Source organism: Camelus dromedarius, chromosome 16 (genome assembly GCF_036321535.1).
Source record: "Camelus dromedarius isolate mCamDro1 chromosome 16, mCamDro1.pat, whole genome shotgun sequence".
In the NCBI taxonomy this organism is placed as follows: domain Eukaryota; kingdom Metazoa; phylum Chordata; class Mammalia; order Artiodactyla; family Camelidae; genus Camelus; species Camelus dromedarius.
Genome location: NC_087451.1, coordinates 30,240,835 through 30,264,384, shown reverse-complemented (window position 1 = coordinate 30,264,384; position 23,550 = coordinate 30,240,835). Strand labels below are relative to the sequence as shown.

The window sequence follows — 23,550 nt, the reverse complement described above, 5'->3', positions numbered from 1 at the left end:
GCCGGTGCAGGAGGCCAAGGTTCCCATGACCTCGACCTGGAGGTCATCCCCGGGGCAGCAGGAGGCGGGCTATGGGCCCGGGGGCGTGGCCGTAGGTGCCTGCAGCTGGGCGGCCTGGGTAGGAGCACAGCCTCCCGAGAGACAAGCCCATTCTGCAAACCATGTTTAATCAGAATAAACAGAGTCCCGGGTGGGGCAGGGTCCGCTGGGTGCTCCCGCTAAGGTGGGCTGCAGTGCCCCCACCCTCCGGCTGGTCGGCATCTGTGCCCGCAGGGCTGTGTGAGCGCAGGTGAGCAGGTGCGGGGCTGCTGGCCCAGCGCTGTCCTACCAGGTGTCCCCGTCGTCTGTGAACAGGGCTGGGGGCATCGCAGCCGCCTCAGTTCTACCAACCCTGCCGGAAAGGGAAGTCAGCGAGGGGCCAGGGCCTCGGGCAGCCCTTCCTTCCTCAGGAGCTGCGTCCAGGCCTCCCAGGGTAAAGGCTCGGGAGAGACGTGCCAGGGTCTGGCAGAGGCCTTTGTTGGAGGGGAAGGGTCTTGTCAGGTGCGCAAGGTGGGTTCCTGCTGCCCGGGGCATGTCTCTGGGGAGGGGAGCCCCCGGGAGCCTTGGCCTGCAGACCTCAGCCGCCCGCCTGGCCGCGTCAGGGGTCAAGGAGGGCTGTGTGCATTCAGGAGGGTGTCTGAATTCATCTCCCTTTCTCTGGGCTTAACCACAGAACAGGTGGGAAGCGCAGACCTGGAGCAGCCCAGCCCCACTGCAGCATTTTCTTAGGGTGCATTCACCCCATTGGGAAAACAGGGGCAGAGCCTGAGGAGAAGGCCAGCGAGGCTGACCCCCAGACTCATCAAGATGGGGGAGCAAAGAGGACACAGAGAGAGCCGCAGAGAGGGGCAGGGAAGGACACGAGAGACCTGGCTCCACCCCGCCCCCTGCACAACAGTTCTTCGTGTCCTCTTCTTCCTTTCTCACCAAACGTTACCTCTCCCTCCTTCCCCAAACGCCCCACACACGGTGGGGAGAGCGGGCAGGGACTTCCCTCCCCACCCCCCAGCTCCACGGTGTCTCCATGTCCCAGGGGTAGAGGGGCCCCGACCCCTCCAACGCCCCTCACCTGCTCCTCTCCTTTCTCTCGTAGACAGACTGAAGCTTGTTGATTAAGAAGATTTTGTCTTCCCCCTCCTAGAAATGCCAGAACACAAAGGCTGAGAAAACAGAAGTTGTCTTTTCTGTCCAGGACTGCCCTGTTCCAGACCGCACTTGGGGTAGCTCACAGAGTATTTGACATCACAAGCACAAAAAGTTTAAAGAAGGGGAATGAGCCACCAAATGAGGAGAAAGTAAAACCAAGAGCCAGGCAGTGAGCAGATGTAATGTACATCTAAGCTTCCTAGTGGCCACAGTGAAAAGGGAAATGTGATCGGCCACACAGTGAAGGCAGCAAAGCCAGCCTGACTCAATTTTAAACTGGCCCTGCCACTTACTGAGTCTGCCTTGAGCACATTACCTTCTCTCTGACCTCAGAGTCACCCTCTAAAAGAGGACAAATGTCTGTCACAGGGCTGTGTTCGTTTTCTGCTGCTGTTCCAGCCAATTACAAAGCTTAGGGACCAAAACAACATGAATTCATCATCCGTCAGTTCTGGAGGTCAGAAGTCCAAAACGGGTCTCACTGGGCTAGAATCAAGGTGTCAGTAGGGCTGATTCCTTCCAGAGGCTCTAGGAAGAATCTTCCCTTGCCTTTTCCTGCTTCTGAATTTGCCACACCCCTTGGCGCACAGCCTCCTTCCATCTGCAAGACCAGCGATGGCCAGTCAAGTCTTCCTCTGACACTGGCTCCCCACTTCCATTTTTAAGGAACTTACAATTACACAGGGACTTCCTTAAGCGACCTCCCCATGTCTCCTCCCCATGGAGGTATAAGGGACAGGGCTGTGTGCCTGAGTAAGCCGCCCTGCCTGAGAAAGACGGCCTGCCCAAGCCTGGGAAAAGATGCTTCGGGCGGTGGCTGAGCTCAGACCTGCAGCCCCAGAGACAGAACTAGGGCAGGGCTCGGCCTCGGGAGGACACTGCCTGCAGCGAGGGCCACAAGGGAATGAATGGTCCTTCAGCCCCCAGAGAAGTGGGAGGTGGAGCTGGTCCCCTCCCAACACTGCTGTCCACCTGACCCCTCCCCCCCCAGCCCCCTCTGGCATCCGCAGGCCCCAGAGCCCTGTGCAGTGGAACAAGAGCCAGTTAGCAAGATTCCACTTCCCGCAGCTGGGACAGGCGGCCACCTCGGCCGAAATGCCCAGCCTGGGCCCTGTCCCGTGTTTGTGAAAGGCGAGATGACGGGTTAAGTTGTACTGCGTTAATTATAACCCCAGAAAAAGTGGGAGCTTTCCCCAAGGGATCCTCCCGCTGGGAAAGACCTGGCCTGGAGCCCCTGCATCAGTTAGCCAGTGGTGAGGGTCCCACGTGAGCTGCACCCCAGCCCTGTCCTGCCTTAGCTGACACCCCACAGCTGACCCCCTAGTCCTTTCTAATGCAGAGTGTCTGGCAGCCACCAGCCCTGGTGTGACAGCCTGGGGACAGAGGCACCAGCTGGCCCCAAGTGGGCTCAGGCGTTAAGTATACAGGTCAGAAACTGCGAAGGACGTGAAAAAAAAAAGAAAAAACAGCGGTGGGGGCAGTGATGTCAGAGCGCCGGGGACGAGGTCAGCGCCCACTGCGTGTTAACAGGAGGCCCGCTGCTGCTGGACGGGACTGGGTGAGAGGCCATTCCTACCTGGGGAAACGCCAGCCCAAGGGGCAGTGACTTGTTTTCAAGGTGACGGTGGTGGGGGGAGGATCGCCCCGTAACTGAGCAGGGAGGGGGCACAGCCCTCAGGGCCAGGCGGGGCTGCCTCTCAGCGGGCGTAGGGGCGGTGCTGGGGCGCTGGGGCAGGCCAGCTGCATCTCCTTTCAGTACAAACTACACATTGCCATCGATGTGACTTGTTTGGCAAACAGCCCCCTTCCACACCCGGGGTCCGGGGGAGGCGAGGAGGGGCCTGACTGTGAGCGGCCGGTGGCCCCCCAGGGGGAGGCAGGAGGGGCACTCACGTTGCTGATCTGCTCTTTGAGGAGGCAGATGACCTTCCGCTGGCCCTTCACCACCTGGATGTTGAGGTAGATCACGGCCCTGCGGGAGATGGGCGGTCGGCCTGCGCCCCGCGCAGGAGCCCACGGCTGGGAGAGGCTAGGACCCCGGCCTGCAGCCCCACACTCACAGCAGCAGGGCCGACACCAAGTAGATGGGAAAGGTATTTTCCAGCAGGTACCGGTGGATCCAGGGCAGCCAGGAGACCCTGGGGCCCGCCCTCTCCAGGTGGCGCACCCACACCTTGCCCGCCTCATACATGGTGTCCAGGGTCCGGAAGGGGCCGCAGATGCTCGAGGGCTTCACCCTGGGGAAGAGGGCAGGTGGCTCGACCCGTTGGCCCCAGCGGAGGCCCCACGTCACCCAAACCGTGGCCACCATCCACAGTCCCTGCAGGCAGCCCTTCCCTAGACCCGGGGGCGACCCCATCCCCACGCCCCCGAGGCCAGGAGCCCACTCACTGCCAGACAGCGTAGCAGAGGAAGATGGCAGCGCCCAGGAAGGACGGGAAGCAGAGCAGCGAGATGAAGACGGTGCTCATGTGGGAAGCCTTCCAGGGCCTGCGGGGCGCCTGGCAGTTGGCCATCAGGCTGGTCTGGAGACAAAGGATGTGCTCAGCCACCGTCCTGCCGCCGCCCGCCACTGGGCCTGGTGGCAGCCCCCAGAAGGAAGAGGGGCGAGGCCGCAGTGGGTGGGCTGTGCTTCCTGGCAGAGCCCGAGCCAAGGCCCCAGGACAGGACCCGGGTCCCCTCCCCGCCGGGACCCGGACTGCCAGGCAGAGAGGGGGACACTCGGAATCGGAGCACGCAGGCCACCTCCTGATCTAGGGAGGGGAGACCCAGGCACACGGGGGGCTTCTCATCCAGGGTCACTGGTACTCAGAAGGGCTTGACACTAGGAGTGCTTGTGATGTCAACGGAAGGTCTCTGCAGGGCCACACCCCAAGCCCAACGCTCTACCATCATCGTCTCGGCAGTGCCCCCAGTGCCCCAGAGCACTGTCCACGATGTACAGGTGCGAAAACAAAGGACCCAGGAGGAGAAAAACCTGGTTCTGAGACAGCGAGCCCACCTCCCCCGACCTGAGGACAGACGACCAGGGGCGCCTCACAGCCCCCCACCCTAAGCCCAGCCCACGCACACAGGCGCCCAGCCCTGACCACGGCCCCTGCAGGGATGCTGCCTGCCTGCAGAAGGCAGGGAGGCAGTGATGCGGGGAGGGGGCTCAGCTGGCCCTGGGGGCCATGGGACTGTCCCTAGAGGGTGGCCCTAGGCTGCCAGCCCTGCACCAGTCAGGTCAGGGGAGGGTTCCAGAGTCCCAGGGCTGCACGTCTGTCAGCCCAGAGGCTACCCTGGCTGCACGTGCTCCCTGGGCCCCGTCGCCCTCCTCAGGGCCCAGGTGGCACCTTTACCTTCTTGACGTAGAAGAGGAGCAGCAGTTTGATGATCTGCATGGCGGGGAGGAGTGGGGAGAAGAGGACACCGAGCCTGAGGGGGAGGAGGCGAGGGGGCTGCAGTCCAGAGGCGGGGGTCGTGACCCCGTGCTGCGCCCTGGTCTAGGACAGCCTGGCTCAGGCACAGGACCCCGGGAGCTGAGGGGTGGGAGGGCTGGGCCTTGCTGTGTCCCAGAGGGGGAGGGGGAAGCTCCGCGACCCCAGGGCCGGGCAGCGGGACGCACGTGGGAGACACTCACCAGGTCAGGGTCTGCCCGTAAATCAGCTCCAGGACGTTCCCAGCAATGTCGAACTCAGGCTTCCCCCTCCTCTTCAGTGTCCGCTCGGAGATGAGCCTGGGGCAGAGGAGCCCCCGGGGTCCGCAGGAGGGCAGGCACCCCGGCCCGGGGCCCCACCCGCCACGCTGACCATCCCGCCCGTCCCCCCCCCCGGCACCCAACAAGGTCGAGGGGAGACGGCAGCCGGGGTCCCACCCCAAGGGGTCCGCACTGCCGCGGGCTTCGTCCCTGTCCTTTTTCGAAGCCCGTACAGATGCTCCCGGGTGTAAACATGCACGTCGGCATCCGACGTTTTACTTCTAAAAATCTTGTGAAGTTAATACATTCTCAAAGAAAACACAAAGAGAAGGAAATACAAAACACCCGCCACACGAGCGCCGCAGCGAGGCCCTCAGAAAATGTCCCTCCACTTCTATCCTTCCTTCCGACCCCTTTTTCCATCATACGAGACTCACATTGTATCATATGCGTCACTTTGAAACCTGTTTTCCTTTCCGATCTAAAAATAGGTTCCATCCTGTGTCCTAAGTGTTTTTCTCGGTTCAGTGATGTCTTACAGAGGAGCTGTCACGGGTGGAGATTTAAGGCCTGCTATTCAGGGACTCGAGAACCACCCAGGTGACCCTCGTCACCACGCTGGTGAGGATGCTGGGAGCCCTTCGGAGCTGGGAAGCCCAGATGTCCAGGAGGTGAGAGCTGGGACCCGCCCCTGGGGCCTCACCTCCACACCAGCTCCCCGAAAAGTGTGTCCAGCAATGTGAAGAGGAAGTCCATCACCATGAGCCGGTACAGCTCCTGGCCCACAAAGTTCTCCCAGCACTGAAACGGACGCAGTCTCAGCCCCAGGGCCCCGGAACCCCCCACCCAGCTCACCCAGCCCATCGAGGGGCCTCCAGTACACTTATAGCCCAGGTAAGGTCCGGTGAGGGCCACCCCCTCCGCCCCACCCTGGGACCAGGGCAGACCGTCCTGAGGGGCCCAGGGAGCCTCACCCCTACCAGCAGCGGCCGGCCCTCACCTGGTCCCGCAGGGTGCCCACCCTGCGGCCCAGCCAGTGGTAACAAAGGATCCCCAGGGTGACCATCTTGAGGATGAGGTTCCTACAGAAAAGAGCCGGTGTGGAGGCTGAGGGAGGGTGCCTGGGAGACAGAGGGTGCGCCCCAGAAAGCCCTCACCTCCCCCTGCCCTGGCCACTCACCTGCAGATGGCCACGTACACCTCCAGCACCGGGGAGTCATGGCGCTCCAGGGCAGCCAGGCCGCGGTACAGGTAGGGGGCCCCCAGGTTGAGGAGGCAGACCACCAGGGGCAGGGCCAGCAGCGCCCCCTCCCGCTCAGTGGACCCTGGGCTCTGTCAGAGCAGGGGAGGGGCAGCATCACCACAGGCGCCCAAGGGACAGGGCCGTGTCCACTGACGGGGGGAGCCGCAGGGCGGGGTCCCAGGGCGGAAGTGGGGGGTGGAGATCACAGGCACACCTCCTTCCACCCCAGGCCTCGCTGTTCAAACCGCACAGGAAGGGGGTGGGGGGAGGAGGGGAGGGCGGGACACAGGTGTCAGAGAAGAAAAGAGAAGATAAAAAACAAAAGGACAGAGAAACAAGAGTGTGAAACAGGCAGAGAAGAACCAAAACAAGGCCCGAGAAGAACCAAAACAAGGCCCGTGAGAGAGGCGGCCTCCAGGGAGGGCTCGAGGCTCCTGGCCGCCTTCCAGGTCCCCGTCTAATAGCTAAAGCGGGAGTCTGACCCCCAGGCTGGAGCCCCCTGGGGGCTGCCCACTCCCCCTGCACCTTGATCATGAGTTCCGAGAAGCTGTAGACGGCCACGGTGCAGCCCAGCGTGGTCCCCAGACACAGCAGCCACACGAGCCCCAGCACGGCCACACGCCGCAGCCGCCAGCACATGCTCCGAGGGCCCCGGCGCAGCTGCCACACGGCCAGCAGCTCCTGCGGGCGGCAGCCGGCCTGTCACCCACCCCCGGCACAGGCGCGAGGAGCCCCGGGGACCGCGGAGTGGACACACACGTAGGGTCACCACCCGCCCACCCCCAGCGCCCGGGCCGGTCCCCCGCCCTGCTCCAGGGCCGGCCCGGCCTCTCCCGCCCGGCCTCCCCAGGTGTCCTGCCTGCAGGCAGCTGTCCCCTCGCTGACCGGAAGCCCTGAGGCGCTCCCCAAGGCCAGTGAGGGCCCATCAGCCAGGTCAAAGCTGTGAGCTTCCCTGATGCAAACCCTGCACATAAAACCTCAGAAAGTCAGAGAACGTTCCACAAGGCCCAGCTCGGCTGCCTGCTAGGCCTGAGGCCTCAGACAAACAACGGAACCTTGTTCCTCCTTGTCCTCCCTTGTGGCCTCCTCCCATGGGGGCCAGAGGACACAGGGACTCCCGGGAGAGGGCCCAAGAGCAGCCCTAACCGTCGCCCACTGGAGCAGATGTGGACTGGTGTCCCCAGGACCGGGGTGGCGGTGGTGGCCTCAGGCCCCCCCTGGCAGCTCACCTTCAGCTGGGTTCGGATGTTGTCGTGCTGGAGACGGGAGGCCCACTTCTGAGTCACTTTGTAGTCCCAGGAGCAGAAGACAGAGATGGCGTGGACCCCCGAGGTGCTGCCCACCCGGTAGCTCTCCCCGAAAGAGCGGGACATGCTGGGAGAAGCAGAGCCGAGCAGGGATTGAGTGGGGGCGGAAGGTGCAGACAAAACACCTCGGATGCTCCTTGCAGCCAAAACCCAGCACCCACTCGGAGGAGCCCGCCCAGTGCTGGATGGGCCTCCCGTCACCCGCCCCCTGCCCCACCTCCAGCCCAGAGGTCTCGGCCTCCTGGTGGGGCCCACCGGCCACTCCAGATCCGCCCTGTCCAATACTGTGCCCACCAGCCACAAGTGGCTAGAAGAGGGCTCAGGCGCCAGTCCCCACCAACATGACCAGCTGCCTCCCACCCAGTCGTGGCTGCGGAAGATGCTGGCTCACCTCAGGGCCTTTGCACTGCCTCTCCCGATAACCCAAACACCTTCCTCTGGCCTTTCTCTGCCCACCCTTATTTAATCTCTCTCCCTGGGACAAGTGTCACCAGCCCTGAGAAGCTAGTCCGACTCCCTCTCCTGTGCTCCGTAACGACCAGGCAACACAACACCAGGACATCCCCAGCCTCTTCGATGGCCTGTCTCCTCCCACAGACGGCAAGCTTCCCGAGGGCAGGCACCACGCTCATTTACCTTCCTGCCCTGCGCCAAGCACAGCAAACGTTTGTGGAGTGGATGGTGCATGGGTGAAACTGGGGGTGGGTGGGAAGGAGGAAGGAAGGGTCCGTGGATGGTGGATGGACGGACAGACGGACCAATAGACAGACACGGGGTGGATCAGTGGTGCTCAGAGCCAGGGTCATGTGGTGGAAGGTTATTACCTGTAAACCAAGGTGATGCAGGTGATAAAAAAAGCAACCCCCACGGTGAAGAGGTAGGCCAGGGGCATGTTGTAGGGCAGGCCGCCTGCCTCTGGGGGGCACTGGCCGCCATCCGGCGGGGAGGCACACGGCTGGCTCAGAGTGGCGTTACTGTAGTAGCCGTAGTACAGGACGGTGTGGGCGAAGCGGCCCTGCAGAGAGGCGGCCCGGCCGAGTCAGGGGCTGTCCCTCTCCCTGCGCCTGACCCTCCTCAGGCCTGAGGTGCAGAGAGAGGAGGGCACCCAGAGGGCAGGGCGAGGGGAAGGGCAGAGGGGGCAGGGCAGCGCAGGGCCAGCGATAAGCGCACGGAGGTGGACAAAGGCCTGCAGCCACCCTGGGGCTTCCCAGGCCCCACAGAAAGCACGGGGGGCGGGCTGCAGGCCCCTGGGGTCAGAGCAGGGGGCAGCCGTGGTGAGAGGGGGGCCCGCCTGCTCCCACCAAGCCTCACCCCACCCGTGAGGAGCTCCAGGCCCGTGAAGGCGGGCACGGAGGCCGGGGGCGCTGGCGGGAAGGCGGCCTGCACGCCCACGATGAAGGCCAGCAGTGGCAGCAGCAGGAGGGCGTTGAAGGCCAGCAGGGTCTTGAGGAAGAGGAAGTAGGAGAGGACGCTGGAGCCGAACTGGCCGCCGATCCGCTTCAGGGCATAGCGCCAAGGCTTCAGGGCCTGCAGCCCCGAGAGCAGCACCAGCCCCAGGTTGTGCAAGGCCTATGGGGACAGCGGCGGGACAGTCCTCAGGTGAGACTCTGAGAGGGGCACTGGGAGCAGGGTCAGCCCCTAGCCAAGACCCCAGGGGTCAGGCCTGGAGTGCAGGGGCGGGAGAGGTGGGTTGTTCACAGCCCAGAGCCAGGCCGAAGGCTAGAGGACCCTGCAAACAGGACCAGGATGGGGAGGAAGAAGGGTGGCCCCTCCCCCAGCATCCCCCCCAGCTGCCCAGGAGGTGCCTACCAGGACACAGCTGTCCTGGAGCTGACTGCAGCAGGAGGGGAGCCCACGGCCGCCCTGCCTGGCCCTCCGCTTGCCCCTCGGGGTCCGGCTCTCCTCTCTGGGGGCAGAGGCAGTGTCAGGGTCTGGACCAGGGAGGGATCCCCCTCCCTCCCAGGGACCACCCACCGCAGGCTCGGGGCCCTTCTTGCCAACCACCCGACCCAGCTGAGGAAGTGGGTCTGGGGGCCTCAAGAGGCCGAGGGGCACTGACCGCAGGCAGCGTTTCTCAGCCAGGCTCAGGGGCATCCCCCGGAGCACATGGTCCCGCTGGGCCACTGTCAGGCCCTGAAGCTCCTTCACCAGGAGGACCCGCTTCTCTGCAGGGGAAGGTGGGAGTTCTGTGGGTTCCCCACAGCATCTGTCCCTCCCTACACCGCTGTGGCTACTGACGTCCACCCGACGGAAACACAGCCTCAGCCCCCTCCCACCCCCTAGCAGGCCTGGATGGCGCCTCTCTGCTCGCACCATCAAAGCCAGGTCACTCACTGCCACCTGGCCCACACCCCACTGGCTGTCTCCCTCCCACTTCCAATGCCTGTCTCCCTCCCACCTCCACTGCCTGGAGCCCAGGGCACGATCAAGTTCCTAGTGTCCTCCGCGGCCCAGCCCAGCACCCCCTCCTCCTGGACCCAAACTCCCCACAGGCATTTTGCTCTGACCTCCAGTACACCTAAGCCCCCCTACCCAACCTACTCAAAAGCAATGGGGTCCCAACACCCCACCACTTCCCACTATAGCAGCCCTGATGGGGTGAGTAGGGGAGGAGGGGCCTGGAGATCTGCCCCTGTCCTCCCCCCTTTCATCTTCACAACTGCCCTGGAAAGCGGTGCTATTTTAACTACCCTGAAACGCTCTGTCACCCACCAACTGGGGGCCTTGGGTAAACAGGGGGAGGAAACAGAGGCAGGGCCCCAGGGAAGTACTCAAGCCCCTGGCACTGATGCCTGAGATCTCTTGGTTGAAGCTCAGCCTGTGACCTGGGCCCTGCTCCCTCCTACAACCACTCTCCCTTGTTCCCCAGCCCCTCCACGCTGGCCTTCCAGATGCTCAGACAAACCAGCACGCTTCCACCTCAGGGCCTTTGCACATGCCTCATCTGCTCTAATGTCACTTCCTCCAGGAAGCCTCCCTGGATCCCTCTAGGCTAGATGGGTTCCATAATGTTTTCCCGAAGCGCACTTTTCCTCAGCTGTCTTTATCTAAGCTTTAGCCATTCCATTATTCACTTATTTGGTTCCCGTCTGTTTTAGCGAGCAAACAATAAGCTGCATGAGAGCTGGAACAGGCCTGCTTACCAACAACACATCCTAAAGCCTAGACCAACACCCGCAACACTACAAGTGCTCAGCAGACGTGGGGCGCATGAACTAAGGTTCTGAGTGCCTGCCTGCATGAGCCAAACACTGCAGCCCGAAGGCCCCCTCTTCTCTGCCTCGGTGGCCAGGAGGATACCAAGATACTCCCACACCCCCTGCCAAGGGACCTCATGGCTGGGGGCCTTCAGGCAGCCCATTGGAGAAGGGGCCCTGGGTCTGCTGCCAGCGCCCCACCCCCACCAGCCTGACCCCCCTCCCCACCGAGGCTGCGGCCCTGCTCACTCACCCTCCTCCTCCAGGACCAGGGGGTCCAGCTCCAGGTCGTACAGGCGGAGGCTGGGCCGGGCGGAGCGGCCCACGTCCCTGAGCTGGGGCCGGCGGGCAGCCCGGCGGCGCAGCCGCACCGTGCGGTTGTAGAGCTGGGAGAGGATGGCGCCGCGGCTCCGGCCTGGGGAGGCAGCTGGTCAGGGGGTGCGCCCCTCCCGTGGAGGCAGGGGCCACCTTCCGCCCCTTCCCAGGACCCAGGAAAGTCCTTTGACAAGAGACCTCCACCACCACTGGGTTTCCAGGAGCCTATTTTTATCCCCATGACGACTCTGAGTCATTTTTAGAACCCGGCGAGACTGCCTGGGGCCATGCTGGGCCTGCAGGCAGCAGCCAGGGTGGGTGGGAGCCGAATGGGCCCCCAGCCTGAAACCCCCGCCCCACCCAGGGTCCGAAGGCAGAGGGTCCCACTCACCAATGGTGCGGCTGGGCATGCTGGCCAGGATGCGGAGCGTGGCCATGCTATGGACGGGGACACCCTCGGGCCCCAGGAGAGCCTGGTGGTCATCGCCTGCCAAGCAAGATAGACTTGTCCAGAGATCTATAGACGCTGCTGACTGGCGACCTCCCCCCCTCCCCCACAGGCTGCAGGGAGGGGCTTCCCGGGAGGCTGAGAGGCTCAGTGTCCTGCCCACACCATCCCAGCACCCCACCTGGGCCCGGGCTCACCTAAAGCCCCCAGGGCTCCAGGCCCCGGCTCCCTTTGCTGCAGCTCCAGCCCCTCCTCGGCCGCCCACCGGCTCTGCTCCTGGATGAGCTGGTAGAAGGAGTCATGCACCTCGCTCTCATCGTAGGGGCTGGGCTCCTGGCTGCTGGGATAAGGATGGGGGCTGGAGCTCAGGCTGTGACCAACCCAGCCCTCGTCCCAGTAGCCCACCCTCTCCAAAGGGCTGTGGTCCAGACTGCCTCCCCCCAGGGGTGATGCATCCCAGTCCCCAGTCCCACCCCAGAGCACTTACCCCTCTGGGTCATCTGGGGTCTCAGGGACACTGAGGACAAAGACCGGCGGCTGGGCCATATCTGCGGCTCATGCCCAGCCGGCCTACAGACCTAGGGCAGTTCAGAGCCTGAGCATGGCCTCCAGGGCTTCCTGCTACACATCTGATGAGACAGGAAGCGTGACACCAAAGTTAGCCCTCAATGCCTGGCACCTCGCCCAGCGACCCGCGACCCGCTCCCTGGGGACCGTGGGAGGCACTACTCCCTAGGCTGCCTGTGCCCCCGCCCTGCCCCCACCCACCAAACACGTGGTCAAGTGAGTGGCCCCAGATAAACCTCAGGCCAGAATGGACTGGGGGGGAGCCTGTTCCACCACTGGGGGAGGAGGAGGGAGGGGGTGAGGAAAGGAGGGGGTTCTGGGCAGTTCCCCACTGTCAGTCCCTGAAAGATGGGGAGCAGGTGGGGTGCCTGTGGATATGGTCCTCCGTTCCTCGGGTTCTGCCCCAGGGATGCCACCCTTTTAGTGAGAAAGGTCAGGGCAGCTGACACCTTCCCTGCGCCCACCCCGTGACCCCCCAGCACTTCCTCCCAGAGGAAATCCCACAGGCAGCCGGCGGCCTGGGCCCCCACCCCTCTCGCCACACCAGCCCCAGACAGAGCAGCAGACAGGATGGCCTCCTGGGCTGTGCCCCACCCTGCACCCCCCCCACAGCGGTCACTCTATGCAACGCTAGGCCACACTGGGCGACTGCATTAAGGTCAACAGCCCTCCTGAGAGACTCCCCCACATTCCTTCACCCCAGGACGGCCAGGGCAGCTAGCTGGGGGCAGGGGGGCTGGGCATCAAACAAGCAGCCTTTGTCCAGGCCCTGCCATCACCAGGACAACTGAGCCAGGGCGGCCTTGTCCAGGCTCTTCACCCGTAGGAGCAGGGCGGGAGCAACAGACTCCCAACCACCAGCTGACTGCGCAGGGCCCAGTCCCAGCACGACTGGGCCCAGCCCCAGCCCGCCCAGTCACACACACCCCCCCCCCGCCCTGCCCCTCACCCACAGGAACTCAGCACTCAGAAAAGTTGGTTTAGCTCAAGGTGCTTCTGCGGGCAAGGCCGGGGTGCCTGGACAGAGCAGATCCCAGTAGGGCTGGGCCCACTTAGCGGTGCCCAGTCTCTGAGCCCAGGCCCCAAACAATCGGAGCCCCTCCTCTTCCTTCCCACAGGAGCACAGTGTGGAGAAACCAGCCGAGAGAGGGGTCAGAGGTGACTCCGCCAGAAAGGGGAAGTGGCTGGAGGTGGAGCCGAGGGTGTGCCCCTCAGTCCAGTCCCTACAGCTGGAATTCCTTTCTAGAAAGACAGGCCCCCCCCAAGTGCAGACCGCAGCCCTCTCCCACACGCTCCTTCTCTAGGAGGGAGGGGCCGGGAGATGGGAGGCGCTCAGAGGGCGCCTAGGGGATGAGGGTTCACCTGGGCGCCGGCATCTGGGCACAGCTGAGGACTTCTGCCCGGCTGGTACCCAGAGCCCTGGCACCCAGCACCCAGCACCCTGCCCCAGGCCCCTACAGACGGTGCAGCAGTTTCCGGGGTGCACCATTCCTGAGCCCTGCAAGCTGGGGAGGGGCAGGGTGGAGCCCGTTTCCGGAAACCCTACCCCAACCAGAAGCGAGTCCTCTGGGAACAGCTACGGCTCAGGAAGAGCCACAGCCCAGCCTCGGAACCCAGGGCCGCAGTAACTCGGAGAAGCCTTGGACCCCTCACCTGCCAGTCTCCCACTCCCCCATTTTCAGCCAGTGGTACCTACCTGTGGAATTAGGCCTCCACTCCCCTGCCCATCCCAGTCCCGACACACACCACGGCCCTCTCCCCTGATGCCGCCAGCCAGCTAGGGTGGGCTGGGATCAGCAGGTCCCCCTGCCCTGCTCAAACCCTAGGAGATCCCGGAGAATCCAGCCAAAGGAATTCGAAGGGGGTGAACTGGTGGGCACAGGGGAACTAGATGGGACTGGGAGGACACAGGCGCGCCTCCAAGCCCCGGAACTGTGCCCTGCCCAACTGGCACTGGCATCCTGGCCGCTCACCTGGGAGGCGCCAGGGAGGAGGGGCCCTGTGAGACGCTCACCTGTCCCCAGAGCAGGTCGCCGGGAACTGTCTGCGCTCCACCAGCTCGGGGAGAGGTCTCAAGGTCAGAGAGAGGGAGTGACCAAGGGCCCAGGGGACAACATGTGGCCATCGCAGGCCTAGAGGGGGCCAGAGGGAGCTGCACCGCCCAGCCTGGACCACGTGGTGGCCGGCCCCAGGCAGGTCACATGACCCGGATCCGTCCGCGGGCGCGACCGGCTCCTCCCCGTCCTCCTCCTCCTCCCCCTCCCCATTCCCCAGGGAGCCCTCTGGCGACTGTGCCCTCTCCCCTGCCAACTTCTGACCCTTCGTCTCACCCGACCCCGACGTTTGAGCAGGGTGAAGGTGTCCGGATGTGTTCCCATCTCCGGTTGAAGCCAATTTCTGTGGGACTCAGTTTCCCCAAGTTTCAAATGGGTACAGTACTTCCAGACCCGCCCACTTCCCCAGGGCGATGATCAAAATAACAGCACGCTGCAAAGCCACACTGATGCAGCGGGCCTTGCAACACCAGATTGGGTAACCCCTTCCTCCAGGACAACCTCCGGTGACAAACCCCCGGAGCCGGCTGGTGGAACCGGTCTTGGGGGAGGGGGCAGAATCTCCGCCCTTCGGACCTGGTGGGAGTGGCCTCTGCTGTTTATCGCTCTGGCGTTCTGGCACACTTCCTGTGCTAAGTGGAGAGGAGGGGAGACACGTTGGGGCTGTTCCCACTGCCGTTTGCTCAGTTGTTTCCCACAAGCCCAGAACAGGGTTACCATCGACCCTATTTCACAGACGAGGAAACAGACTGAGGTCAGTCAGCCTCCAGAGTGTCGTGCCCTAGGGCCTGAGTCCTGTCCACCTAGGAGCTCTGCCGAGAAACCTGACTTTGAGAAGGCCAGAGGAGAGGCTCCTTTGAGTTTGAGAAAATAGGTGGAACTTGGACAGTGAAGGGGCCATCACTGGTAGGGAGAAGCCTTAAGAGGTGGGCAGGGTGAAGGTGAGGTGGAAGGCGGAAAGGAAGGAGAAGGTCCGCCTGCGGAGGACAGGTGGGCCAAGCCGGGATGTCCAAATGACGAGTCGTCACTCGGGTCAGATCTTGGCACAAGGCGCCTCAGCCTGGGGAACCAGACCTGTCTGGCCTTTGCCTCTACTCCTCAAACCCCCACTACTCCTCCCTCCCCTGCACACCCATGCTCCAGCCATGCTGTACTTGCATGACCCCAGGCCCATCCTGAAGGTCACCTCCTCTAGGGAGCCTTCTGGGATTCAACCCTGTTAGGGCATTTGCCATTTCCTATTGACAAGTGCATTGGCCAGTCTGTCCTCCCTCCCCTGCCCACTCTCTGTGCCCACTCTGTGCCCAGCACCACCCAGCTTGGGGTCTGGCATAGAGGACGGGTCTGGAAAACCAGGAAGGGGACCAAGCCGGGAGACAGAAAAACCCGTGGAGCTCGGCTAGAGAGGATGGGGCCCTCAAGGAGGCGGGTAGGGGTAAGGGCAGGACCGCGGGGCTGCCCAGAGGTCGCGGGAGTGAGAAAAGGCCAACTCGCCTGGGCGGGGCCCGAGCGGAGCCGAAGCCTGAGCGCTTCCTATTCGCCAGGCGCGAGGCCCGGCCTCGGATTACGCGCCGGTAACAGAGGCGGGAAGTTGAGAAAGAACGCCTAGGGCTTCTGGAAACCCAGCCGCCGGCGGTGATGGCGCCCGCCGCTTAAATCACCACGGCGCCCGCCGAGCCGAGCGGAGCCGAGCCGGAGCTACGGGCGGATAAGGGCCGAGGCCTGCGCCCCCCCGGCCCCACGCGGCGCCGCCGGCCCGGATTCCCGCGGGGCGGGGAAGGGCCCGGCCCCCGCCCAGCGCGCGCCCGGCTGCCCTCCGGGAGCGCAGGCCCGCCGCGCTTCTCACCTGCCCGCCGGGGCCCCGCGCCCCCGCAGGAAGTGCTGGCCTCAGCAGAGAGCAGAGGAACTGCGGGGGGTGGGGGAGAGACAAGTGGAGGGGGAGGCGGCCGAGGGGGGAGCTGGGGTTCCTGTCATGTGACCCCTCCCCTCGGCTCTCTCTCGCAGCCCCGCCGGGAGTGGCGGGAGCCGGTCCGAGGAGGGTCTCCTCCGGGAACTTGGTCCCTGGTCCCCAGGTGAGCTGGGAACAGAGTGGGGGTAGCGGCCGGAGCGTGAGCGGGCGGAAAGGAGAATTGAGGCTGAGGAGCCGCTGGGGGCTATGTGGTGGGGAGGGGGTAGAGCCCCTACTCTGGGATAGGAGGGTCCCTTCCCCCTCCCACGACTGGGGCTGTAGCCACGCCTCCTCACTGGGTTCCTTGAGAGGACTGGGCAGACCCAGCCCTGTCAGCTGGACCACCAGTTAGAAGACAGAGGGGGTCCGGTGCGTTCAGATCCGAGGTACTGTAGGATGCTGAATCCTAGGAACTGTTGAGGTTTGGGCGGGGGGGGGGGGGCCTTCCTAATGGGAAAATCAGCAGGTGGAATTGTCTCTTACCAAAGGGTAACCAGGAAGGCCTGAGGCCATCAGTAGCTGGTTGGAAGTGGGGCAAGGCAGGCCTTGAGCCCCACCGGGCTTAACTGTGGCCACACCTGGCCTTAGCTTTGTTTGTGATGTCCCATCATCTTTCCCAGCCCTTTGGATCTTTCTGCCCATTTCACAGATAGGGAAACTGAGACCATGTGTTGCTTCGCAGTGTGACTGGAGACTGAGCCAGCTCTCCTACAACAGGATTCTTTCTCTGCATTTTTGGCAGTGCCAGGGCCAGGACCTTGAGGCTCATCCAGTAGCCACTCCCCCTCCCTCCCAGAAGGGGGACCGTGCAGCCTGGGTGCCCCCACCTCAGCCCCACTGCAGAGATGCTGCGGCAGTGGTCGGTGCAGGGGGAGCAGGCCCCCGGGGAGCCAGAACCTGAGCATGCGGGTGAGGAGCTGTGGGAGCAGGAGATGAAGCGACTGCACTCCTCCCAGGAGCCCGTGCGGGTGTTGCCCTACGCCATGGTGGACAAGCGCTTCATCCGGTGGGTAGCGGAGCACCAGCACTTTGCGGAGGCGGGGCAGTGGGGTGAGGGGAGGATGCACCTGTTGGACTAGGTGGGGCAGCGGGTGGAAATCACCAGCAGTGGGCAGACTCCCCAGCAGCCCAGGTCGCAGCTCTGCCTGGCTGGGTGGACACACTGGGTGACTCAGGGACGCCCCCATCACCACCCCATCCCAGGCAGCTGCGGGAGCCCGAGGGGGTGAAGACCTCATGCTGGCAGCAGTGGCGCCGCAGGCAGGAGACTGCAGGACGGCGCCTAGGGGAGGCAGCACAGCGGCTGGCCCGGGGCTGTGGGCTCTGGGAGGGGGCTCTCTATGAGATTGGGGGTAAGACTCGAACCCCAATCCCCACTTCCCGCCTCGCCCTCTGGAGTCTCAATGTCCAGTTTAGAATCCCCAGGAGGGGCTCATACCCCTTGCCATTGCACCCTTCTGCCCTCCCTCATCAACCGACTCCCCCATCCTCACCAACTCCCCTCCAACCCCAGAACCACCGGTCAAGCCTTGACGGATGGTGGCGCCCCTGGTGGCTGTTAGAAGTACTGCTAGGCAAGCTTCCAGAATGTGGCCTTTAAACCGAGATCTCCTGCTGGGTTGGGTTGCTCAGCCCTCACACCCGGCACCCCTTGGATTATCAGCAGGCCCACCTGCTGTCCTCCCCACAGGCCTCTTCGGCACCGGAATTCAGTCCTACTTCACCTTCCTTCGCTTCCTGCTGCTGCTGAACCTGCTGACCCTGCTTCTGACCACAAGCCTCGTCCTGCTGCCTCTGGTCTGGCTCCACCCCCCTGACCCAGGACCTGCCCTGAACTTCAGTGAGTGCCTGGCCCATGCAGGAATAGTACCCCGAGCCCACCCGAACCCTGGGGGACTGGTCCAGGGCTCACAGTGTTGGGACAGCCCCAATCCGTGGTTTCCCAACCCTGGGCATTGCCCTGCTTGGGTCCAGCCCGGGCTCGCTCCCTGACCACACCTTCTGCAGGGCAGGCCTCCTGACACACCCTCAGGGTCCTGCTCAGGCCTCCCCGAGGTTTGGGGCTATGAAGGGGGAGAGGCAGAACCTCAGCTATGCCTTGGGGGTCCCCTTCGTATTGGCCTCCTCTCCCTCAGCAGCCCTCCAGTGTCCTGGTGACCTCCAGTCCCAGACTGGTGTTCCCAAGTTCCACAATCAACTCTGGAATATTTTAACTGGCAGGGTGAGTAGCTCTGTCCTGACCATGGACCAGGGGGCCTGGGGGACTGGGGAACTGGCCTTGGGGTCAGACCCCAGTCTCCAAGGACATTTGGGCTTCATGATGGAGTCAGAGAGAGACTGAGGCTTCTGTGCACAGCCCAAGCCCATGGGCATGTGTCCCCAGCCCTCAGAGCTCAGCTGGGGTTGGGAAAAGAAGGGCAGGAGGGGAAAAGTATCCAGGCTTCTGGAATAAACACCACCCTACTCCCATTCCTGGAAGCCACTGTCATTACTCTGTGGGCTCTGGTAGCCTAGTCCTGGCTGTTCCTCTGAGCTGTGTGTCCTTATGCAAGTTGCCTAACCCCTCTGAGCCTCTGTAAAATGAGGATCTTCTGACTCCCTGCCTGATGAGGTCATTGCGAGGGTTAATGAGTTAATACACAGAAAGCACAGCTTTGCATGGACTCCTGCTCAGTGGTCGCTGTGATGTCCCCAGGCCTTCAACAACACCTATCTCTTCTATGGCGCGTACCGAGCGCGGCCTGAGAGCAGCTTGGCGTACAGCGTCCGCCTGGCCTACCTCCTGAGCCCACTGGCCTGCCTGCTCCTCTGCTTCTGTGGGGTTCTGCAGCGGTGAGAGCAGAGCCCTTGCCACCACTGCTTTTCAGGGAGTCTCCGCCAGTCACCACCCCTCCCCTGGCATGGAACCCCCAAGTTGGCAGGAAGGCCCTGGCCTCCCCGTTCAGTGAGGCTCGTGGGCGGTTCCAAGGCCCAAACTCTGCATCCCCAGCTGCAGACCACCCCTCTATCCCCACCCCTGACCCAGGCCAGGGCCAAGTCTGCACCTGGGGCTGCCAGGGGCTTCCCACCCCACAGCTGAGCGCAGGCTGAGCCCTGGCCCCCTGCCCCCTCCAGGATGGTGAAGGGGCTGCCACAGAAGCTGTTCCTTGGTCAGGACTACAGGTCGCCTCTCAGTGCCAAGGTCTTCTCCTCCTGGGACTTCTGTATCCAGGGGCAGGACGCAGCCACCATCAAGAAACACGAGATCAGCAACGAGTTCAAGGTGTGTGCGGACGTGCGTGAGTGTGAGGCGTGCTGTGAGTGTGACTGGGTGTGAGAGCACGTGGGGCTGCGTGTGAGCATGCAGCCTGAGCATGTGTGAGTGAGTGTGTGTGCACCCGGGGTTTTCCAGCTGGAGGCGGGGGCTGTGCGAGTTTGCATAGCACTGGGGGTGCTCTCGATAAAGCCAGCCCACCTGCCCCCGGCCCAGGGTCACCCCAACCTGGCCTAGAACCTGACAGCCCCATGCACACCTACCTGGGGCTGTCTGCCGGCACCCTCCCCTTCCCCTTCCCCCTGGGCAGCCCCAACCCCCTCTGCCCTGCCCCCATGCCAGGTGGAGCTGGAGGAGGGGCGGCACTTCCTGCTGGTGCGGCAGCAGACCCGGGCCCAGAGGGCCTACCGCCTGCTCACCTACGTGCGGGTCAATGTCCTCATCGGGCTTCTGGTGGCTGGAGCCATCAGCGCCATCTTCTGGGCCACCAAGTACTCGCAGGACAACAAGGAGGTATCAACTGACAAGCCTTTATTTCTGGCAAGAACTGTGGGCCCAGATGGGATGGTCCTACTTTGCAGAAGAGGAAACTGAGGCTCAGAGGGGTCAAAGGAATTTGCCCAAGGTCAGGACCAGGTCAGACTGGCTCTAACTGCTGATATCCCCACCACTGCTCTGCTGCCACTGGGACTAGTCCGTGGGCTTCCAGAGGTCAGGCCTGCCCCAGTTACACTTGAGGGAGTCGGAGGGGATGGGGGTGCTGCCGGGAACCCTAAGGCCTATGGTCATCCCCTTACCTGCCTTTCCCCGCAGGAGTCCCTGTTTCTGCTGCTTCAGTACCTGCCCCCTGGGGTCATCGCCCTGGTCAACTTTCTGGGTCCCTTGCTGTTTGTTTTCCTGGTCCAGCTAGAGAACTACCCTCCCAACATGGAGGTCAACCTCACCCTCATCTGGTGAGCACCACCTTCGGGGTGACAGGTGGGAGAGCTTGTGGAGAGCAGAGAAGGGCTGTATCCTTGGTTATCACCTGGCACTGGGGGCCCCAGCCAAGGAAAGCAGGCAGCTGCTCCCAGTCCTAGTCTTGGGGGTCCCAGTCTAAGGTTTTCCAGTCCTCTCCATCCAGAGCAAGCCAGTGGTCCAGACCAAGCGCTGGCCTTGCCAGGGGGCATTGGGTACCACAGCCACACACCTCGGAACACAGCTCCCTCCCATGTTCCTCACCTTGACAACCCTCCTGACCTATGCAGTCAGGACCACCCTCATCCCTATGGGACAGATGAGGAAACAGGTTTGAAGAGGCCGAGTGCCTCGGCCAGGGAAAGCTCACCGTGCCTGCTGGGTGCATTGAGATGCAAGCCCCCTCCACCCCCAGGCTCTGCTCTGTCTCCCCTCTCAGGGCTCAGGTCGTGCCTTGGACCCACCCGCAGGACCCCCCCCCCCTCAGCTCCAGCCCAGGCCTTCTCTCCGTCTGCCACACACCCCTCACTGGGCGGGGCCTGGCTTTCCTTGTCTGGAGCCCACTCAGCGTCCCTCCAATGTGGACTGTGTTTGGTCTGAAGCTTTATTTTTAGCATGAGCACGTTGTAAAAAATTCAAAATGCTCAAAAGGATGAAAGATTAAAAAGTAAGACCCCACCCACCCCTGCCTCCCAGCCTCCCTCGACAGAACCACTGTCCCCAGCCACACTCCGGCCACGCATCAGCAATGAAAGTCCATGTGGGGACATGACGTGCAGGCGATGGTTTTGTTAACCCACCCTGCCTGTGTGATTGGTCACGCATCGCTCAGGAGTACGCATGCATGCTTTTGGGATACGTGGGGCAGTGTAAGTGGACTAGGGCATTAACGAGCCTTAGAGGAAAGAAAGGTGTCAACTGCGTTAAGAATATGAAGGCCCTTATGTTCTCTGTGTGGGGGGAGGACGGCTGGATGTGCAGTGTTTCCCAAAGTGATTTTAAAATAGAACCTTCCCCCTGTGAATCATCTGGAGACCAAGATTCTGGGGAACACACTTTGGTTAACTGCCATGGATGCGGCTTTGGAAGGAGACTGGGTTCTGGATTTAGAGGGGGCTGGGCCCGGGAGAGGCATGATCTCCTGCAGGTGCCCCTGGCCCCTCCCCCTGATGCAGTCCCCACCCCTTGGCCCCCAGGTGCGTGGTCCTGAAGCTGGCCAGCCTGGGAATGTTCTCCTTCTCACTGGGCCAGACCGTGCTGTGCGTCGGCAGAAACAGGACCAGCTGTGAGTCCTACGGCTACAACGCCTGTGACTACCAGGTGGCTGGGGGCTCCGCCAGGGCCTGTCCCTCCTGTCCTCTGCAGAACCCCACCTCCCTGTGCTAATTGTCCCTCTCCCAGCATGGCCTTTGCGAGAGGCTGTGGGCAGAGCTGCCCGCCCAGCAGCCACCTACAGGGGGCGCCGTCCGCATTACACTGCTCTGCGCAGGGCAGCCGCCCTGAATGTGGGTTTCTTTGCTCAGATTTTATCCTCGAGGCCAGGGTTTTAACTTAGCAATCATATCAGACTCCAGGCTTCTGTACCACACAGACCCCCTCAGCGGGAGGGTGAGGGGTGGCTGGGGAACGAGGGTGGTGACAAGCGCCCCCTCTGACCAGTGCTGGGAGAACTCAGTGGGAGAGGAGCTGTACAAACTCAGCATCTTCAACTTCCTCCTCACGGTGGCCGTCACCTTCCTTGTCAGCCTGCCTAGGAGGTGAGCCACCTGGGGACACGGGGTGGGGAGGCGTGGGCACGTCTGGGGGGGAGCCAGGGGTCGCAGCCAAGGGTGAGCAGCTCTACACGCATGTGTCCATGTGAGTGAGTGAGCGAGCGGTGGTCCACGCGCTCCTCCCGGGTAGTGGGTACCTGGACGCTCCCCTCCCCCAGGCTGCTGGTGGAGCGGTTCTCAGGCCGGTTCTGGGCCTGGCTGGACCGGGAGGAGTTCCTAGTACCCAAGAACGTGCTGGACATTGTGGAGGGGCAGACGGTCACCTGGATGGGCCTCTTCTACTGCCCCCTGCTGCCCCTGCTCAACAGCGTCTTCATCTTCCTCACCTTCTACATGAAGAAGGTGAGGGCTCTGGGGGTGGGGGATGCACCTGTGTGCAGGGCAGGCTTTGGGTCCTGCTTCCGCCCCACCAGTCACTTCCCGGGGCGTCTGCAAACTGGGCCCACAGCCGCATGTGTTGTCCCTCGCTCCCCAGTACACGCTGCTGAGGAACTCCAGGGCGTCCCTTCGGCGATTCCGAGCCTCCAGCTCCACCTTCTTCTTCCAACTGGTGCTCATCCTGGGCCTGCTCCTGGCCACCGTGCCCCTGGGCTATGTGGTCAGCAGGTGAGGGGAGCCGAGGGACCGAGGCTGCCAGGCTGGCTGATCCTACCCTGGACCCTGACTCCAGCCCTCCTCTGATCATCTCTCTGCAGCATCCGCTCCTCCTGGGACTGCGGCCTCTTCACCAACTACTCGGCCCCCTGGCAGGTGGTCCCAGAGCTGGTGGCCCTCCGGCTCCTGCCCCCGGGCCAGCGCATCCTTCACTACCTCGGCTCCCAAGCCTTCAGCTTCCCCCTCCTCGTACTGCTCAGGTGCCTTTCAAGGCAGCAGGGGCCAAGGGCGGGAACACGGGGTGGGGGGGCCTTCCTTCCTTGGCACCCCCTGCCAGTCTTGGGATCCAGGAGCCAGACAAGGGGAGCCCAGGGACACAGCAGCGGTCCAAGGGCTGGTGGCCTGGGGGGTCCCCTGGGTAGCCCCCTCAGGGCCTCACCTGTAAAGCCAGCACCTCACAGGACCACTGGGAAAGCAGCAGAAACGCTGAAACCCTGCCATCTTTCTGTTACTGATTGCCTTCCCACTTGGAGTAGAGGGGCTGAGCGACCCACCAGTGGAAGGAGGGAGAGAGAAAGCCGTGCCTGGGAGCCTGGCAGAGAGAAGACCCCAGGAGGCCTCTTTTAAAAGACTAGGGTTGCGGGATGGAGGGCGTGGCTCAGCGGTAGAGTGCCAGCCTAGCGTGCACGGGTCCCGGGTTCAATCGCCAGTACTTCCACTAAAAGACCTAATTACCTCCTCCACCAAAAAAAAGTTTACCTCCATTTAAAACTGGTGAGGAGGAAGTCCGAGGTGGGGGAGGAGGGTGACTGACCTTGTGTCCTTTGTCCAAAGCCTTGTCCTGACCGTGTGCGTCTCCCAGTCCCAGGCCAATGCGAGGGCCATCCGGGGGCTCCGGAAGCAGCTGGTGTGGGTGAGTGCCCGCTAGACTGGGGAGTGGCCCCCGATTGCGGGCGAGGCCCTGAGGAGTGTGGCCTCAGGCTGCGGACTAAAGCGAGGAAGGTGGAGGGAGGGAACGGGCTTCTAAGGCT

The 23,550-nt window shown here is 63.2% G+C and overlaps 2 protein-coding genes across 14 annotated transcripts in view; one reads left to right on the top strand and one right to left on the bottom strand.

Annotated features, from left to right (window-relative positions):
• Positions 1 to 150: 150 nt before the first annotated feature.
• TMC6 (transmembrane channel like 6) lies at positions 151 to 15,977 on the bottom strand. 8 transcript variants are annotated; one of them, XM_064495471.1, is made up of 22 exons: positions 14,272 to 14,472; positions 13,915 to 14,073; positions 11,862 to 12,003; positions 11,572 to 11,714; positions 11,318 to 11,413; positions 10,865 to 11,026; positions 9,474 to 9,579; positions 9,224 to 9,320; positions 8,726 to 8,983; positions 8,239 to 8,429; positions 7,337 to 7,481; positions 6,633 to 6,788; positions 6,045 to 6,196; positions 5,865 to 5,946; positions 5,568 to 5,665; positions 4,808 to 4,903; positions 4,527 to 4,602; positions 3,577 to 3,710; positions 3,246 to 3,422; positions 3,079 to 3,157; positions 1,109 to 1,176; positions 151 to 391 (listed from the first exon to the last, which is right to left on the bottom strand). In XM_064495471.1, exons 3-22 carry the CDS (start codon positions 11,918 to 11,920, stop codon positions 325 to 327), a joined length of 2,442 nt encoding a protein of 813 aa, XP_064351541.1. In that variant the 5' UTR covers positions 11,921 to 12,003; positions 13,915 to 14,073; positions 14,272 to 14,472; the 3' UTR covers positions 151 to 324. The 8 variants fall into 8 exon arrangements, with proteins under 8 accessions (XP_064351541.1, XP_064351538.1, XP_031325050.2 ...); XM_064495468.1 differs by having other exon boundaries at positions 13,956 to 14,073; XM_031469190.2 differs by having other exon boundaries at positions 11,572 to 11,711; positions 13,956 to 14,073; positions 14,272 to 14,470.
• TMC8 (transmembrane channel like 8) overlaps positions 14,635 to 23,550 on the top strand; it is a 12,613-nt gene continuing 3,697 nt past the window's right edge. For 3 of the 6 annotated variants that reach the window (XM_031469197.2, XM_031469196.2, XM_031469191.2), the window contains exons 1-15: positions 15,929 to 16,067; positions 16,686 to 16,949; positions 17,147 to 17,295; positions 17,634 to 17,783; positions 18,079 to 18,164; positions 18,639 to 18,775; positions 19,058 to 19,205; positions 19,539 to 19,709; positions 20,010 to 20,149; positions 21,350 to 21,473; positions 21,813 to 21,910; positions 22,084 to 22,267; positions 22,401 to 22,531; positions 22,621 to 22,779; positions 23,354 to 23,432. In XM_031469197.2, the coding sequence (XP_031325057.1) occupies positions 16,789 to 16,949; positions 17,147 to 17,295; positions 17,634 to 17,783; positions 18,079 to 18,164; positions 18,639 to 18,775; positions 19,058 to 19,205; positions 19,539 to 19,709; positions 20,010 to 20,149; positions 21,350 to 21,473; positions 21,813 to 21,910; positions 22,084 to 22,267; positions 22,401 to 22,531; positions 22,621 to 22,779; positions 23,354 to 23,432 (1,917 nt within the window). In that variant the 5' untranslated portion in view covers positions 15,929 to 16,067; positions 16,686 to 16,788. Of the gene's footprint in view, positions 14,750 to 15,928; positions 16,068 to 16,133; positions 16,330 to 16,685; positions 16,950 to 17,146; positions 17,296 to 17,633; positions 17,784 to 18,078; positions 18,165 to 18,638; positions 18,776 to 19,057; positions 19,206 to 19,538; positions 19,710 to 20,009; positions 20,150 to 21,349; positions 21,474 to 21,812; positions 21,911 to 22,083; positions 22,268 to 22,400; positions 22,532 to 22,620; positions 22,780 to 23,353; positions 23,433 to 23,550 lie in introns of those variants that run through there. The other 3 variants (XM_031469192.2, XM_031469193.2, XM_064495475.1) reach the window with 3 other exon arrangements.

Excerpts from the sequence above, each read along its gene's own strand:
- TMC6 (XM_064495472.1), bottom strand. The coding sequence starts at position 11,920 with ATGGCCCAGCCGCCGGTCTTTGTCCTCAGTGTCCCTGAGACCCCAGAT. Across the intron at positions 9,321-9,473 it reads GCTGAGAAACGCTGCCTGCG|AGAGGAGAGCCGGACCCCGA; the intron begins GTCAGTGCCCCT and ends CTCTGCCCCCAG. Across the intron at positions 4,904-5,567 it reads TTCGGGGAGCTGGTGTGGAG|GCTCATCTCCGAGCGGACAC; the intron begins GTGAGGCCCCAG and ends CCTCTGCCCCAG.